Source organism: Papilio xuthus, unplaced genomic scaffold (genome assembly GCF_000836235.2).
Source record: "Papilio xuthus unplaced genomic scaffold, Pxut_1.1 DF826159.1, whole genome shotgun sequence".
Taxonomy (NCBI): domain Eukaryota; kingdom Metazoa; phylum Arthropoda; class Insecta; order Lepidoptera; family Papilionidae; genus Papilio; species Papilio xuthus.
Genome location: NW_013532490.1, coordinates 1,495,779 through 1,515,122, shown reverse-complemented (window position 1 = coordinate 1,515,122; position 19,344 = coordinate 1,495,779). Strand labels below are relative to the sequence as shown.

General features: G+C 37.2%; 1 protein-coding gene across 6 annotated transcripts; it reads right to left on the bottom strand.

The window, feature by feature from the left end:
- Nucleotides 1-743: 743 nt before the first annotated feature.
- Nucleotides 744-19,051, bottom strand: LOC106123135 (collagen alpha-1(I) chain). Of its 6 annotated transcripts, none has more exons than XM_013319300.1 (20): nucleotides 18,815-19,051; nucleotides 16,398-16,493; nucleotides 12,164-12,337; nucleotides 10,794-10,933; nucleotides 9,988-10,143; nucleotides 9,744-9,869; nucleotides 9,131-9,517; nucleotides 8,857-8,986; nucleotides 8,138-8,769; nucleotides 7,919-8,027; nucleotides 7,726-7,838; nucleotides 7,273-7,420; nucleotides 7,091-7,189; nucleotides 6,712-6,831; nucleotides 6,008-6,154; nucleotides 5,197-5,311; nucleotides 4,648-4,787; nucleotides 4,101-4,306; nucleotides 3,653-3,986; nucleotides 744-3,545 (listed from the first exon to the last, which is right to left on the bottom strand). In XM_013319300.1, the coding sequence occupies exons 2-20, from the start codon at nucleotides 16,465-16,467 to the stop codon at nucleotides 2,776-2,778; spliced, it is 4,116 nt and encodes a 1,371-aa protein (XP_013174754.1). In that variant the 5' UTR covers nucleotides 16,468-16,493; nucleotides 18,815-19,051; the 3' UTR covers nucleotides 744-2,775. The 6 variants fall into 6 exon arrangements, with proteins under 6 accessions (XP_013174754.1, XP_013174751.1, XP_013174753.1 ...); XM_013319297.1 differs by lacking the exon at nucleotides 18,815-19,051 and adding an exon at nucleotides 18,211-18,801; XM_013319299.1 differs by lacking the exon at nucleotides 18,815-19,051 and adding an exon at nucleotides 18,211-18,801 and having other exon boundaries at nucleotides 10,803-10,933.
- Nucleotides 19,052-19,344: the final 293 nt, after the last annotated feature.

Here is a 19,344-nt window from a genome sequence, read left to right as displayed (position 1 = left end):
CTTTTGTCAAGGTGAACCAAAAACCAATTTACCTGATTTTTTTAGTAAGAATTAAATATTATTTTAGTGTTAACTGGAATAATATTATAAAAGTATTTTCTTATTACGTAACTTAAGTCAAAACAGTTTGCAAAAATAAATGACTGTCAATGATCGTAGGTTTTGAATCTGTATTATGTTTTTGCTCTATGGTTTTACAGACTAATAATATTAAATACAGATAAAAAAGGAAAGTTATAAAATGTGTCGGTTAAGGTTTAAGAGGATTAAGTAATGAAATTCACAACCTCTGTTTTTATTATTTTACTATTTTATTTATTAAGAACAATGTAGCATACTTACAGAATAAATGTTGGCAAAATTTGAATTAAATATTAGTATAGAAAGTGAAACAATAAGGTCCTTCTAATACAAAGCTACGTCAATCTCGGATACTATTGTTTGATTCTTTCGTCCCGAGACTTCTTTTCGGTCAGTAGAGGTAGAGCGACTCGGCTGACACAACTTTACCAAATGTGAACTGTATAATTTGCTACGCTACCTTGAAAATCGCGGCAATCACAACAAACGGGTAGTGTGTCTATATCTGAACCTCTATGAGATTGTATCGCGCATGTTAAAGACTGATGTCGCCGAGTATCTCCGATTTATCTAGCCTTAGATATTTTAGTTTATAAATAGGAGAAAAAAGGTAATTGAAACATGAGTATACAAGCATATTATATATTTTTTTTATAATAATTAAGAATAAATTCTTACATCACGAGTTATAAAATAAATACATTTATTGCCTTAAATTAAGTCCAAAAGTACTCTGTACAATTATTGTTAGCGATGTACAAACGAGAACGACGAGTAAAAAAAATTATTAAAAAAAAACAAAATTAAAAAGGGCCTTATCGTGAAGTAAATTAAGTTTCGACAACTATCCTCTGCGACAAATCTACGAACAACTTAACAAATTGTGTCGGAATTCACAACCAATAGTTTGCATCTTAATTTCATCTCTTATTAATATTACACAAACTATTTATTATATCATTGCTCTTCGCTTAACCTAAAACAAGAACCATTCTTTACCTTATATTATAATTACATTTAAATTAAGTCTATCTAATTTCTAGCGGGTGTTAATTATTGGACTCTTGTGCTGTTACTCGCTTTGTTGCGCCATTTTTTTTAATCTCGAATAGATCATAATTATACTTTGAGCGAGAAACAATTAACGCGCGTTAGTGTTACGATACGTCCTCACCTGCAGGGTTTCAAATTGCTTTTAAACAAGGCATTTTTTTACATCGAAGGCCACTGTGACTTCCACAATGTGCATAACTATCTTAAAATAGTATTCCCCTATCCACTAAAAAAAAAAACTAAAAAAAATTGCTTTGCACTCGGAAATAATCGGCATCGTTCGTACGGGTTCCGTATAGACAAATAAATTAAATAGAAACAGTTAAAAAATATCACGAAACTAAATTCATGTGGCAAACAATATGGCAACAGATATTTAAGTACTTTTAATTTTAAAAGTAAGGCTAAATAGAACTCGATCTGCGTTTATTTTCATGTAAATTCGTAAATGAAAATGTACATTTTCGCTAATTGTTGCAAGTTAGGTATGGAAGACAGAAAAACATTGCTATCAGATCAAATAAAAGTTATAAAAAAATTATAATTTACAATCTTGCACATTAGTTCCAGGTGTTTATACTGGCCACTAGCCAAATAATTAAAATAAAAAAAACCAATTTCACTACAAAATAATCTACGACTAAAATGGACAAAATATTGATTATATAATAATTATGTACTTCTGTGTTCATTAAAAGTAACGAAATTGCGGACTCGACTTTTACAAATTACACCGACGCATTGTCGGGGTATTAATTTCAAAATTGACTAGATATTTGTGTGCATAGGAATCGTTATATATAAAATAGCTAAGTTAAGGAACCAATACACTGAAATTCTGGCGAGCCTGGTGTAAAAAAAAAAGATAAAAACTATATTTATTATTGCCATTAGCAAAAATACCTAACTGTACTTTAAATTATGTAAGAGTACACGAATAACACGTCTAAAAAAATTATTTGTACAAACGTATTTATATTTTCTATAAAAATCATACTCAGTCAAGAAAACTAGTACAATGTTCTAAGGTGAAAACCCTAACAAATAAAATGTATATACCAATCTTGACACTTAAAAAAAATGTATAAATAAGAATCGTGCCTGTCGCCAAAAAGGGTAGGCAGAGATTATGGACTTTCATTTTGCATGATCTGACTATTCCCTTGCATTTACGTGCACATTATATGCTTAATGGCTCTTTACATAGCCCTTTTATAAATCACAACAATCCAAGAATAACATCATATAAGGGCTCTCGATTGTGCTATCAACATTTGTAGCATATATTTTGTTCATATTTCTTCACTCATACAAATCAGCGAAGCATAAATTTATAATTTTGATCACAACATGCTCTTTCAAGCGACAATTTCATTTCATCCTGCCATACATCATACTCTTCAATAGCCGCATTTAATTACAAAAATTCTCGAGGGTAAAAAGAAATCACAATGTGCGGACAAAATAAAACATAACTAAAAAATTTGATCATCACTGGCGTAGAGAATTAAGTACAAAGGTTAATGAATACAAAAACTTAGCAGGCCGTTAATAGATCCGTCATGGGGGTGTCCGTATCACAGGGCGCGGCTACAGCGCCGGCACCGTCACTCCGTGTCCGCACCGCCCCAGCGGCAGTCATCACTTGGACGGCTGGTAGGGCGGGTAGCCCTGGTGCGGCTGCGCGGCGCGGCTGCCCGTCGCGTACAGCTGCTGCTGGAAGTTGTGGAACTGTGCTGCGTAGTTGGGGTCGGCCGTCGAAGGCACCGCGAAGCCTTGACCCTTGAACCCGCCCGCCGGGCCCCCCATCGACGGCGGCAGCGGCTGCCCCGAACCCATGCGGACGTTCCCCGGCATCCCTCCTTTAACTCCTCGGAAGTTTGGACCGCACATGGGATTCGGTCCGCCGCCGAATGGATCGCCCGCCATCTTGGGGGGCGAGTTGAACCCGGCGGGGTAGTGGGGCATCCTAAGCATGCCGCCGGGCGGTCGCATCACGCCCCGCATTCCCGCCTCCATGTCCATGCCCCTCGCCCCGGGGAAGTACTGCACGCCTTTACTGTTCTCCATCTGCATAGGGTTCGTCACCCGCTGCAGGAAGTCTAAGCTGGGGGGTCCCCGCGGGCCCGTGTTGCAGGGCATCTGTGGCCTCGTCGGTAGATATTGTATCGTGTTGGGCGCACTCGCTTTCACTTGGACGTTCGCTCCATTGAATGGTGGCATTTTACCCGCGCCTCCCATTCTCGGCCCGAGCATGGATGCATCGGGACCCATTGGGCCCATAGGACCGCCCATGGGGCCTCCGCCCATTTTTGGACTTAAGTTCATATCGGGAGGGAAGTCACCGCCGCCCATCATTCCTTCCATAGGCCCGCCGAGGCCGGGACCTCCCATATTGTCCATGTGGCAACCTATAGCAATATGAAAACAACTGTTAACGTCTATACTTTGACTCTACAATTGTAATTGGAGTATGTGAACAAAAATGTCGTGTAAAAACTAAATAATATAATCTCACCTAAGTCATTCATCATCATATGTGGATGTCCGTGTGGATGCATCGAGTGATGGTGCTGCATGTGGTGCGGGCCCGAACCGAAGGGTCCCATTCCGCTACCGTTAGGCCCCATGGGTCCGGTCGGGCCCGGCCCGCCGCCGCCCACCGTGTTGGTGAGCTGCTGCGACATCTGGGCCAGTGACGATATCGGGTCGAAGGAAGACGTAGAGGTACCCATGGGGCCGTTCGGGCCTTGATTAGGATTGATGGGTATATTGTCGGGCCTGTTCATGCTGCACGGGCCGGGAAACGGACCCGGTAGACTCGTGCTGTTGGGACCACCTGATAATGTCGTCTGTAAGGAGAAAACCAACTTAAAATGCTACGACCACGGTACGAGTGTGACCTTCACATGTCCTTAACAAACTTTTCTCAATCCTGCTTAAGAGCACCAACTTCAGTCAAATACCTCGTTGCTGCCTGCCATGGTGTCATCCATGTTGCCGCTGGGTGCGGTGGTGACGCTGCAGCTGCTCTTGGCGTTACCAACACACGAGGCGGAGGAGGCGGGCGCGTATGGTCCCTGGTTCAGACCAGAGGACTCTCGCTGCGGGGTCTTTGACGCGTTGTCCTGACTTGACCGGTTCGATGATGGACTCGGTCGTGATTTCTCGTCTGAAACGAACAACATTATATTCAGATTATAAAACCTCATTTAAAAAACAATCAATAGTAACGATTTACCTTAAATCAATATTAGATCCTTGGATATATCCGTTTTTTCTTAAATTCTTTGTGTGAAATAGAGTATAAAAATGATTCGATAGGCTTTTAAACAATAAATCATGTTTTTCGATTGATATTTCGATCCTAATTTAAACTAAATGCATCAAATAATCAAATAATGATTTAGGCCCTTGTTTACTTTACATAAGATAGTCGATATTATGATACTTTAGGATTACATAAATGGGCAACAAGGAATAATTAATTGTAATAATTGAAATAACACATACGATACTGACCTCCGCACTTAGTGTTTGCAGCGGAGGTGGGTGTTTGTGGGTTGTTGAAGCTGGGACTCTGCTCCAAGGAGAAGCGGCCTGAGCGTTGCTCCGACAGTGACGAGTGGGGCTCCGGTGTGCCCGGCATCATGCTGGAAAAATATCGTATGATTTCATTTATATGTTTATAATTTTTATATAAGTTTATAATCGTGTATTTTTTTTATCATCATGTTTTTTATCTACGTCGGTGGCTCAGGGGTTAAAGCACTTGACTGGCAATCTGCAGGTCCCGGGTTCGAATCCCACTATATAATAATATGATTTTAGATTTTCAATTGACATATGTACATTTATCCCATGTTCTTACGGTGAAGGTAAACATTGTGATGCTGCACATATCTGATAAAAAATTCAAAGATATGTGTGAAGTCAACCCGCAATAGGCCGGCGTGACTATGACCTAGTCATCCCTGACTTAGGGTAGGCTCCAGGCCCCTTAGTGGGGACATACAGTTAGCTGACGATGATGACATTTTTAATATAGAATAGAAAACTTACCCTGCTGGTGATTTCTGATTAGAACTGGACTGTGGAGTTTGCCCGCCGTTGTTTGATGGCGGACCGTTGTCCTTGAGAGATGTGTTCGGTTGTTTTTGTATCGTTAACTCTTGACCTGACAATAAAAGTATTTATATAGAATATAATACATAACACTTATGTACGATACACTAAGACACGATAAAGTATTACAAATTAGCCATAGAGTATGAAAGTATGTTAGCACATTTTCACCAACCACCACCAAAAAGAATAAATATAAAGAAACACACGTGGAAAAAACGCTTAATTATATTTTAATGCACTGGCAACTACACAAGCCAAAATGTATTCTATTACATGTAACATAAAGCATAAATTAACACAACACAATAAGCTTTCCGTATACGTAATAAGCTATTCAAACATTTTCCTAAAGAAATTGATTGTCAAGTTCACACTTTCCTATTTCATCATTATTTACAATTTCTAATACAATTAAAGTACAAAATTATACAGGAATCGATAACAAAAGAAACTTAAGATTCACATATATACATAAACGTTAGAAAAAAAGGATTATGCCACCGATTAATTGTGAATTCCGACAACCTATAAACATACTAGATCTACCTTAAGCTGCAATTTCGTACAATATAGTATTTTTGGAACAACTCATAGCCATATTTATTCTATTAAAGGTAACCGAGTGTGAGACAGACACGTAAGAATATTGTGGTTTGCTTGGATTTTTTTTTCGAAGAAATAGGAGAATGTGAACTTGTCGACATGACATAGGTTGATGTAACATTGTCAGGATGTGTCGTGTTACCTTCGAACTGGTTGAGATAGGATATTTGTTGCGGGGAGGGCACGGGCATCAGGCTGGGCTCCTTGCACTGCGCGTGCTTCTGCTGTCTCTCCGCCAGACATTGCAGCGACCGCACAAACACGCCCGCGTCCAGTTTCTCCAGTAACTCTTTGTTGTACCAAACGTTTCACATCCGAGGGTCCATTTTATAATGGTTATCGTATCCCGTATTTATGTTGGTTTAGTTTCGTCACACGTTGGGATTTCAAGCGTCAAGCGTTTTGCGGGGGAAAGGGGGGAAAACAAAAAATATGCATTACAACTACAGACAACAAAAAAAAAACTCTTAAAATAAAATTTCGGATATAAAGTGCCAAAAAAAAACTCGTGGTTGGGAAAATGTCTAACACATGTAGATTGCATGCACCCTTACATCTATGGCTATCGAATGTTCTTGTTAACTTGATCATGTTTTGATACCTAAATTATCAAGTTAGTACGATTTTCATGCTATAATTACAACTTTACAATATATGTCCCTGTATATTTTTAAACAGAACTACGTAAATAAAGAAAAAAAATGCACATAATGAAGTTACATTATTTTTATTTTGATAGTGTACAATTTAACTTTTATTTTTTTACACCTATTACCTAAAGTACGTCTACGCAAGTAAGTGCGTACGCGTTCGTATGTGTACGTGTGTGTGTATGTGTGTGTGTACCTGGTGCGTCCTGCTTGTGTCCGGGCTTGCAGTGCGCGGGGCTGTTCAGTCCGGAGCCGGCGCGCGACGCCTCCGCCGACATCGGCATTTGTACAGACCCGTGTGATGGTGACGCTGTTGCTAAATATATACATTTTAATCAATGCCACATTTTTTTGTATTATTGATGGATGTATGTTACAAGGTATCTTCAGAACGGCTGCATATAGATCTAGCTTTAATTTGGCATAGACGTAGAAGATAGTCTAGAAAAACATATGGGCTACTAATTAAGTCTTTTTTTAATTTCGCGCGGGTGGAGTCGTGAGCGGCAGCTAGTTATTTACATTTTGTGATATAGAAACTTCACCAAAATGAATGTGTACATTGTGTTACTTACCAATGGGTACTGAAGCTGACCGATGTAGTGGGGACGCACCGTAAGGTGGGGGCGGTAAACATCCTCCTCTTTCTGAACATGGCGATTTCACTTGTGTACCTATAGCAATATTTGTTTAAATTACAGATAGGTGATTACATAAGAGCAGACGTGATTATCACAGATCTAACTAGATAACTCACTGAGTTCCGTATCCATAGATTTAGGGTCGTCGAAGAACTGATGATGTAATTTCTGCCAGTCGATGTCGGCACCGGCGGAGGGGCTCTTAGGGCTCCGCAGCCCACCCTTGTGCCCCGGGCCCAGCCCACCAGGGTCGCCGGGACCCATCTGAAATACACCAAAAATAAAAAAATTGTATCATATCTAATGGAGCAGGGACCGTTGACATTTTTTTTATATGTAACATTAGAACACAATATAATTTTCGGGTAAGACGCAATAGGGTGACTGTCCAGGGCGCTGGACAGAAAATGGCGTCACAGGTCTATAAATTGCAGTCTGCCCCCCCCCCGCTCCCTTCAGGGTACAAAAAAGTGGGCGCCATAGAAACATCGCCCAGGGCGCTAGTAGGACTAAATCTGAAACTGTTATATAATGACGTCATCGAGGCGTTGATATCAAAGTATACGTACATTACGTCCGCGTCCGTACTCGTCGCACATGGGCCCGTTGACGGGCATGTGGTGGTCGGGCCCGCAGTCGTGCACCATGCCGCCCAGCATGTTGCCGTCCATCATTATACCCCCTGCACACAAACATTATTATAGTTATATATGTAAAAAATATAAAACGTATTAGTTGGTAAGTATATCGATATGTTCATACCATTCATCGCATTTAAGTTAGGTCCAGGCATCATCCGTGGTCCCATGTGAGGTCCACCCATCATACAGGGTTTAGGTCCTCCCATACCGCCCATTGGGTTTGGCATACGCTGGAAATATTGATTGTGTAAAGAAATTGCAAACTTAATACATACATATTTTATACTTCTTTAATATTTTAAGATATGATATAAATTTTAGTAAGAAATGCAATACTTACTCCCATGGGGCCTCCGCAACCTCTACCCATATGCATATCTGTACACATTCCCGATTTCATGTCGGGTCCACCACAAGCACCTCGAATTCCTTTCATTCCACAAGGCCCCATAGGGCCCATGGGGCCGTTGGGGCCCATACCCGTCATCATGGGCCCGTTCGGCCCCATCATACCGTTAGGTCCCATAGAGCCGTGTCCACCCATACCCATCCCGCCCGGTCCACCCATTCCTCCCATCGGTCCCCCCATAGGACCATTCGGACCCATCGGACCTCCGGGTCCCATTGGCCCCGGGCCCATAGGTCCGTTTGGGCCCATAGGTCCCGACATAGTACAACTGGGTCCCGAGTTCATGCTGTTAGACATGGATACCATGGGCCCGTTGGGTCCGGAGACCATGGGTCCGTTGGGTCCCATTTGAGACATGGGCGGGTAGGGCATGTTGATGTTGGCGGTGGAGTTGGGCGGATTGATGTCGTTGGGCTGCTGCGAGCCGTCGCCGGGCCCCGGGTTAGCGCCGCCGCCGCTCTCGGGGAACAGCATCTGCTGCATCTTGCGGATGGTCGCTAGCTGCTCCTCGCGGTGCGCGCGCTGCTGCGGCGTCAGGTTCTCGTCGGGGATCTTTACACCCGCTGCGGATGAAACATCAACTGGTTTAACATTGGTGGGTTTATTTATCTTATTATATTTGTGCCTAGTTATAGTGTTGAGTATGATACCTTTAGGTCCGGGCTGGCACTGCGAGTCGGCGGAGTCGTTCTGCGGCGGCGCGTCGCCCGCCTCCGAGCACGGCGGCATCGGCAGCGGCGGTCCGTTGGACATGCCGTTCGACATTACTGAGGAGTTTTTCTGAAAAGTAAATATTATTTAAATAAACTATACGTGAATAACTTAAGTTTTTTCTAATTTATGAAAGAGATGCCTTTTAAGAAATAATGACTCAATTAATCATAAGTTTTTAATGTAATTTAGTAAAAAATGAGTTTTACTCACGGTGTCCCATGGCATTTCACCATCAGCACCGAGGCCGTCCATGACACCACAGGACGGGGTGCCCCCTGGAAACCCATCCATGGGACCCATCCCAGGACCCATTTGTCCCATCTGTCCTGGGCCACCTTTCATCATCATCATTTGGTTTCCGGGTCCTACCATGCGATTGGGGCCCATCATGTTTGGTCCCATGTGTCCCATGCCACCGTGACCCATAGGTCCCATATTGGGACCCATGGGTCCACCCATCATGTGGCCCATCTGGTTGGGACCTCCCATCATATTGGGGCCGCCTCGTAAGCCACCTCTGTTCTTCGCCATTGCAAGGTTGTTTAACCATTGTGCAGGACTTTGTTTGTTAAACTGGCCTATTTTGAGTGGGTGTTTCTGTAATATAAGAAAGAATTTTCATTATAACTTTATACATTCCAAGTTGTGTTGATTGAAGATTATTGCACTTTTATGTACTTTACTCCCATCAGATGATTGACTTTGATGATTATGTACTATAATAATAAATATTTGAATTCAATCTTTTTGGTGGTTCAAGGTCAAATGCGACTCGTGCGATGTTCCGAGCCATCAAGATATTTGAATTTCAATATAGAATTACCTCCAGATATTTCTTGGTGTTGGGCTGAGCGCAGTGATAGGCAATGATGGAGTGATGCTGGCCGGATATAACCGCCTCCGCGCTCTTGTTGGCAAGCAGAGTTGAGAACACGAAGATTTGGCTTTGCTGCGGAAAGAAATATACCTTTAATACTATTACTGACGCGCATCATTAAGTAATCACTAAGCAAGACCCTTAGAGTAGATTTCTCTTACTAAATTATTATCGAGGGGACCACTATTACCTCCATACTGCCGGCCTGTTTGCTGATAACGTTGGCGGGTAGGGTCTGTGCTTCGCTGGACATAGGTCCCATGGATACGCCGCCCATAGGCCCACCGCCCAGACGGCACGAGCCTAAGTTCTCGTTGTTGGGGTTGCGGCAGTTCTGGTTGCCATCCTGTTCACATATATTATAAAGTTATAATAATCTACACAAACACACTGTAATATTCTACTGCTGTGGCACTGGCACATAGTGTTGTCTCCCTTTTATTCAAAGAGAGTGAAAGGGATGACAAAAATGACTTAATAAAAGTCCAGTTGTTGCTAGTATAGTCAAAATTGACACTTATAGGTGTTATATTTATAATCCCAACAATTTTATTTGATGAATAGCTTGCTCAAATTTGTCAAATATGTTCGTTCTTTTATTGAGGGGGCACTTTAAAAAAATATACTAACTCAATGTTCATAAACATCGTACAGAACCTTTTTTATAAATATTTTAACAAGAGTTTTTTTTTAATAGCTAAGCTGTTAACATGCATTACTTTTTAAATCTAGCAAAAATACAGCTCACGAAAATGCCTTCATAGATTTCTTTAAAAATACTATTGTAAAAGCGAACACCAACATAACTACCCAACATAATTTAATTTAAGATTATATCTCATATATTATTATATTACTTATATTTTACAATTATTATAATTACCATACTACACGTGTTATTTTCACCATACAATAAACCAGAGTTTAAACTTCAGTTAATCCACTCCAAACAACAAATCTACATACAACATGCCTAATATTTGAAAGGTATATTACTTTTTTTACCTGCAGGTTCCCAGTTGAACCTCTTAGGCCGGTCTGTGGGTCCAATATATCGTTTGAATCGGACGAGAGACGTTCCGATTTCAATGAACCTGGGCCACCCATATCGCAAGATGGTGATTTTGTGGGATCACCTGTAATACGCAATAAACAAACATTTTAATTAAAGACTAAAACTACATTAAAGGCTCCCTCAGTGACCACATGAATCGTATTGCGGCATTGATAAGTTTATTGATCACTAAGGGAGCAATTACTTCATTTACATGACTCTGAGTACGGCATTTAGAATTAAAAAAGTAAAATCTATTAGTACTGCATTGCATTTAATAATTTATTTATTCTTAAAAACCTAAAAAAATCTATATTTCTATACATTTATAATTCTAACTGTATTGCTCCAAAAAATTTAAGGAGACAATGTTTAGTTCAACACATGTTTTAACCCTTTGACTACCGGTGATTGATATAATCGTCGTCAATGTGTTATTAAAAGATGATGTTTTAATAACTAACCCTTAAATATGCTGCCAAGTACTTCGTTGATCACTACGTGGATAGACCCTAATTTTTACTCATAAAAACCTATATCGTATTTTTTTTTATTTTTCGTATATTGATGCAGTTGTTAACGTCATCCGACATTGTAATGTGCTATTACAAAACAATTATTTCCGGTTGCACAGTCTGTACAAAAATTACCTAAACGATTATTACCAATGTCGTAGCAATGTCGGACACAACTATTATTCTCTTGTATACAATGAATACATAATGTTACAAATGTATACCAATAAATCTTATATATAAAGTTCTCGGGTCACAATTTTCGTTCCCATATTCCTCCGAAACGGCTTGACCGATTCTCATGAAATTTTGTTGAGCATATTGAGTAGCTCTGAGAATCGGCTAACATCTATTTTTAATACCGCGCGGACGGAGTCGCGGGCGACAGCTAGTAGTATATAATTATATATTTAAATTAAAACTAAATTTGTTTTTTTTTTAATATAAAAACCTTCCCAAATTAAGACATAAATTGCAAACAAACAAAGGTGACGTATACGCGGCCATTACTTCTTTTCTTATTAAATGTTGTTTGGATTTATATATAACATAAAATAAAAAGAAATATGTATTATAATATGGATAAATATTATTAAAAAATCATTTATGGCTAAATGGTCATTTGCAAAGTTGATTTACACAAGTTTGACGTACAATTTTATAACTTTAAAGGTGGATACACACTTGTAACATTTCATCTGACCGTGTGAACACAAACTAGACATATAGCACTGCCTCGCATAGTTCGTCGTCTTGTTACAAGTGTGGACGCACCATTATAAAATAGTTTATGTTACCGTCGCTATCCATAAGGCCGTCGATCTCTGTCTTGATGCCGTCAACGCCGAGCTCTGGGTTAGCGTCCTCGGGCTGCGTGTGTGGCTCCAATTTGACTCGGTGGGCTTCCTCTGGTTCCTTTTTCAACGCCGCCGGCGTCGGCAGCGACGCACTCGGCGGACGTGAACCATGCCCTAAAACACAACAGTACTGATTAAATAAACTGACGTTGGCAAACGTGCAACCGACCAAATGAATTCGCCGGAATGGCGAAGCGGCCTCTGCACATATAAATCGGCAATTACAGACGCGTTGCATTTAATAGACGGATAAGAGGGTTTTTTCTGACATATTTTATTGAGAAATTTGTTAATAAAGCAGCCTCTTAGTCTACATTTCATACTAAATCTATGCTTAGAGGATCCCTGAGTGTCTCTAAGTGTGGCAGTTAAATACTCTTGTACGAAAATAAGTGCCTTTTTCCACTAAACAGTGACTGTCAAGAGTATATCGATCGAAAACGCGCCAATTACAAGATTGCACAAATCAGTCGAAAAGGTCTGTTTTATGCAATAAACGAAATGCTGTAGCGGCGAAAAAAGTTACATCTCTCATATTACCTTTAATATGTGACTGTATTCATCGATTCAATCTCTCATTTTCCTCATAATCTGCTAATACAAAAGTTGCGTCTTTATTGTATAAGTCGGACAAAGTCGATTGAGGTCAACAAGTTATATCTTAATTTATTTTAATTATTATTCTCAACTCGATCCTTGTCTATTTACGTTATTGTAAAAAGTTATAGTTTTTTTTTTTACTATATACAGTTTTTACGTTTAATTAGAATGAAATAAATAAAAGGGACCAAACATTTATGTTTTTTTTTTCTCAACATAACAACTAAAGTACTACGTAAACGAATAGATATAAAATCTAAATGGAAAAATAAGCTTTAATGCGTTAATTATTACAGTTCAAACTAAAATTACAAATCCTAAATACAGATTATTAAAAGTGTCAAAAATTTCGTATGATGCTTATAGAAAAAAAAAACAATTTATAAAATTTTCGTTTGTCTATCTGTTCGTTCGCAAATCCGAGTAATATCCGAAACCTCTGGACCGATTTTGAAGGGACATTTAATAAAGTAACAAACATTTTTTTTATTCCGCACTGACGATGTCGCGGGAAAGAGCTAGTGCTTAATAAAACCGATTTAGAATTTGTATACGATTATAACAAATTTGTTGTTGTTACGCTATCTTTTATCTCGACTTTATTGTTGTCATATTACGTAAATCGTTGATAAATTGTAGAGATAATGTCGACCCGCTCTAGTCTCCATAATTAGAATTACAATAAATTAATATGCGCCAACTATAACAACTAATTTAACCACAAACATACGTTCAAGTTTATTTATACTAAAATCTACTAATAATATCAAACAAAAACTATACAATATACCCGATTTACAGTAAGTTACTATACTAGCTGTCGTCCGCGACTACATCCGCGCGAAATTAAAAAAGAACTAAATTAGTAACCTATACGTTCTTCCATGCTAGGTTCTACATCTATGCCAAATTACAGCGAGATCCATGCACCCTTTCTGGAGATACCTTTTACAAAAAATGCATTGAAACATTCGCATTTATAATATTAGTAAGAAATAAGACATATACGCTATATCGAAGAACACAAAACGGAGAACACGCTCTCCGAAATCAATTAAGTTTTTGACGCTACAAGCAAGAATGAAACTTGTTTACATATATCTCCGCAAAAACATTACCCTTCTGTAAAACGGAACAAACAATCTTTGACGCCAAACAATACTATTATTATTTTAAAAATTTATATTCAAATTAAATACTGGCTGTTTTTAATTATGTAGCACATCATTAGTCAACATTTAAAACTTTCTACTTTAAGGAAAAAATACGTAAATATTAACACGTTCCGTGCCGCTATGATTTTTACGATATCTTCCAGTATGCCACATTTATTTTAATGGACGTACAAGACAAGTCGGCGGCATTGTACGTGAGCGCGTGTTTTACGGATGATCTCTCGGCCTCTCCATTAGCCTTTACAATCAATGAGCATTGTTATAAACGCGGCATCGAACGTGGGACTAATCGATTATATGGCCGGCTAACATGATTTGCTTTCACCGAAGCGACGCATTACTATAATTTCTTTTATATCGCCTAATGATTTCAGCTTTTGATATTTTAATGGAATGTTGGAGTTTTAACCGGTTAAGATTTATTGGTTGTCAAGTTTTACTGTTACACAATTTTGATCTTAAAATTTAAAGTTTATAAACAAAATGTAAAGGCAGAAACGTTTAGATGAATGGATGATGTTTGTTTGAAGGTATCTCCGGAACAATTCAACGGATCTTGATGAAATTTGACATAGATCTAGCATATAGTCTGGAAAAACACATAGGCACATTGAGTATTGAGCGACTGCTTGTTTTTTATGATATGATTACATTGAATATGTAACTATTTTCATCATGTCTCAATTGGTGTGGTTCGAGTGGTATGTGTCTCACATCTTTCTTATTCTTTTTTAACGAGTTTTTTGTCCATGCTACAAAAACCTAGTCCATAAGGTTCTAATCTTTGCAGGACATACTATTAACGGGCACATCAAGCAATAAAAATCATTACATGTTCATGACTATATTAAAATACTTGCTGTTGCCCAGGACTCCGTCCGGGTGGAATAAAAAAAACTTAATTAGTTCCCGGGCAATTATTCGAATTTTTCTCACCTTTTAAACCTTCCCTAGACCTACACGAACATTCAAGACCAAGATAAGATAAATATGTTCAACCGTTCTCGACTTTAACGAAACTAACGAACAGCAATTGATTTTTATATACATAGATAATTTTTGTCAATAAATCTTTTTGCTGATATATTTTAAATAATTAAATGCAACGCCATCTATTATCAGTGGTACGTACTAATGCATACAATAACTTCAGAAGGGCATAGTCATTCTAGATAAACGCCACTGAAAATGACCTTAAAAACAAGTGCACTTGATTGTTGACCATTGCAAATAACTAATAATTAAAACATTCCTAGACTTTAACATCGCTAATATTTTTATTCTAATATAAAAAGTGTTATAATATTTTTTACATAAAAACATGTAAAATTCATTTGTATGACCATTTTATATCGCTAAGGGAAATAACAATGGACTAGTTTCGTTTTATTACCTTATTATAAGAGATTATAACAGAAATTGTACCAAGATTATGACATTTTGATGCAATATAAAATATTCCTGTTAATTTTAATGCATTTTCTATATTCTACTTAGAATGTTTGTACAAGTTGATATTATTCTGGATATGACATTCCAGGTTTTTTCAGTATAAATCTATTCCCCCCAAACTATTACCTCGAGAGGTAATAGAGTATCCCCCCGTGAAAATTGGAACATCCTTTGTATATTTGTGTATATGTGCATTGTAATCGCGCCGACATCTATTATTAATAAACATAAACATAAACACACACACATTCCGACTAACAGATAATAAAAAAAATATATATTTTACTACTGTAAAAAATTTAATTTTTAAATGTTCCATATTAAGACACCTATCGGTTACATTTGTATTAGATAGATATTTTTGTTTTGATGTACAAGTAGGGTTGAACTTTGTTTATATTTTATTGTTTGGGGCAAAGAGATGTCATTTAACCTATTAGTGCATAAAGTTTAGTAACGCCTTTTTCATTATGATCACTGTAATATATTTTCATTTCGAGTGTATTTGACCATTAAATTGTCTAAAATATTTAATCAATATGAAAGTTTAAATTTTATAGCCCGTCCGATAAATCGCTTCCCGGAATGTCATACCAACAGTATTACCACTTCAAATATATATTACACTACTGTTTAAAAAATAAATGGTTAGTAAAATATATATAACTCCTAAAATAACAATTTTATTGGCGTCCGATTTATCGAACGTTATGCACTAATGGGTTAATACAAAAAAAAAAACTAATTTCTGATTGTTCAATGATTTGATATACAGAATGTTACATATTCCAAAGGGGGTAAACTTATATGTTTACCCCCAAGAAGGAATGAATCTGAGGCAATAGATGGACTAACTCACTAGGGTTGATATTATTATGGAAATGACATCAACTTAATATTAACATGACAAGTGTTTAGTAAAATTTAAATTATTATGGATGACATACCAGGTTCCGCTGGATCGTTGGGTTCGTCCTTTATGCGGGCGCCCCCGCCCTTCTCCTTCTCCTTGATCATACCCCTACGTGCCTTCGCCAACTTGACTGGAAAAATATTTAACAATAGTCAGATACTTAACACACATCAAATACTAGCAATGTACTAATTAAATAAAAATAACAGTGACCACAATAATTTTGTTTCTTTTTTTTCATATTACAAAATTAAATCCATTGGAAAATTTATTTTCTTAAATTCGTTTTAACTTTATAAATGACTTCATATATGTTAGAAATTTATAAAATTATGCAACTACAATCAATATGGGTAAAGCCAGACAGACATTCTGGTGCTTTGAGTTTCTATAATTTAGGCATTGATGAAATCTATATGTATATATGTTTAGAATGAATCAAATACAGTGTTATTAAAAAACATATACCAGTAACAAAAAAAATAAATTAAGAAAATATCATCAGCACTATACATCCCCATTGAAGACTCGGAGTCTATCCTAAGTCAAGGGAGACTAGGCCTAAGTCTTTAATATGTGCAGATTGCATCACATGCATGCATGTTTTCCTTTACTATAAAAACTTTGAATGAATGTACTTATGTAAATAGAAAAACACATTGGTACATGACGGGATTCGAACCCAAGACCATTTTTAATTACATACATTTTTAAATGTAAATTTTCTGATACAATGATGTTTTAACCAAATATAATAATAAGGAATAAACTAAACATCCCGCAGTTTAACAGCTACCCAAAGCAAAATCCTGAATTATAATTATTTAATACATTTATTTTGGAGTTCATAAAAGTCAATACATAAGTGAATAAATACAAATATAATTTTGAACAATATTGTTTGTCCATACTACACCAATTGTATTATTAAAAGTCTAAAATAAACAGTCCGTCCATTAAATCTACATAATTTTTGGTAAAAAAATGTGATAGCTATGTTGTAATATAATGGAATATACTTATTATATAAAATAAAGCTATGATATATAGTTTTGATTGGTATAAATGATATGGGATTTATTCCACATTTTCTAGAATTTTTAATCCTATTGCACATATGAAATTGGCCTAATCATTTTAAATTGAAAGTACTGTGTGTTAAAATATATAATAAAAGGTTTAATTTGCTTATTATAAATAAATCCATCAAGCCACAGAATAAAAGAAGTCAAAAGATTTCGACAGCCACTTTTCCGGTGGCGCTTCAGTAGTTAAATAAGATGAGAGTGCCAGGTCTTATGATAGAACTAACAGACGAATAAGAAACAATTGGAATAAAGTTTACTGTTTACAGTTACCAAAGAAAATTTATATGAATAAACATAACTATAATTTTTACATAATCAATAAAAAGGACAGTAAACTAATAGACAATCTAAAATATTGTTTTATTTAAAGAAAATGATAATGTTGTTTTTCGAAATAGGATATATAACAGAAAGTAAATAGATCTCCTCCCTCCATATTAAAATAGCTAAAATGTATTATAACACAAGATATTTTCACACTCTACTGCAATAGTGTTTTTAATTAAGTTTTTTGTTTTTTTATAAAAATATGCGCCTAAACATTTGACATGAACTTAAAACTATTGCTATTTATCGAAATCTCATTTTATACACCCTGTCTATAATATGGACTATCAACTATTATTAAGCAACCATCTGTATTTTGGTAAATATGGTAATAATTATTAAACTGTGTATTGACAGTTGTTTGATAAAATCTTACATGCATAACTTTCGCTAATTAAACGATATAAGCATAAAATAATAGTAAAAGGTTACCATTGATAGGATCATGTAAACAGAAGTGTAAGGTCGTTGTATACATACAACACAACACGGCCTGCCGCGGGATTTCGTCACACGCAAAATTATTGGCACATGTCCCACAGAACCACGGCGCGCCACTTCATTACAAGAATGTCATTATATTGCACCAAACGATCGAGATATTATTATAAATAGAGATCTCAAAGAACCTTGGTCGGAAGACGCTAGCGGCGCCCTGCGGACCCGCGCCCGACCGGCCGATGCCAGATCCTGATCGTTCTCAGATATTCAACTAATACCAGAATAGGTCACAAACACCATAAAAATCTTGGTTTACTCTCCATACATAAACAATGAGATAGGTCGGGTGTAGACGGGCGCGAAGCACACCAAACGCACGCTTATTATGGCCGATTTATTGCCAAAGACACGCCGTTTGGATGAGACGACACCGTCGGAGAAAGCGTCTAACAATAATTTATATCATTCGTGTGATCTAATTAAGGTATAACGATGGGTATGCAACAAGAAACAAAAAATCGGGATCGCTGACATTTTTGTTTATGGTACATCGACGAGACGAGATCCAGAATCCACAAATAGCAAGCAAACGTACATGATTACCGCCTCCTGACGGATTCACTAGCACTTGATAACACAAAACACGGTGTTTCTTCACATTTATGTAAGTTTCATCGTTAAAATACACTCATATAATTAATTTCTTTCTATAAGCATATAACACAAATCACCACGCACACACAACACAACATACATAATATATGTACACCAATACACATGGGATGGATACTTCTCACAAATTTCCTTTTCTACACAAAAACAACAAAAGTGTGAGAACTGTAAGATATCCGTTCGGTTACGCGTATCAGCATTAGTTCTAATTATGATAATAAAAATAACGATCTCATTCTGATGACAAAGATGACAAATATTTAAAGTACAAAATTTTTATGATGGTCCGAATCAGGTCTGGACATTTTAGTGATTCTAGTTTAAAAATATAAACGGGAAAAAAGTGGCAGATATTGTAGAAAAAAAACACTATTATTAGAAATGATCAACGGATTTGCTTACTTTAAAATTTTCGTGTGTCATATTAATAACTATATTAACTAACATATAATA

Bases quoted from the DNA above. Each gene is read 5' to 3' on its own strand.
- LOC106123135 (XM_013319297.1), bottom strand. From the start codon at position 18,256: ATGTATACAACGACCTTACACTTCTGTTTACATGATCCTATCAATG. The intron at 16,494-18,210 runs GTAACCTTTTAC...ATATTTTTCCAG, and splicing joins TTTACATGATCCTATCAATG to TCAAGTTGGCGAAGGCACGT. The intron at 8,770-8,856 runs GTATCATACTCA...TTTCATCCGCAG, and splicing joins GTGCCAGCCCGGACCTAAAG to CGGGTGTAAAGATCCCCGAC.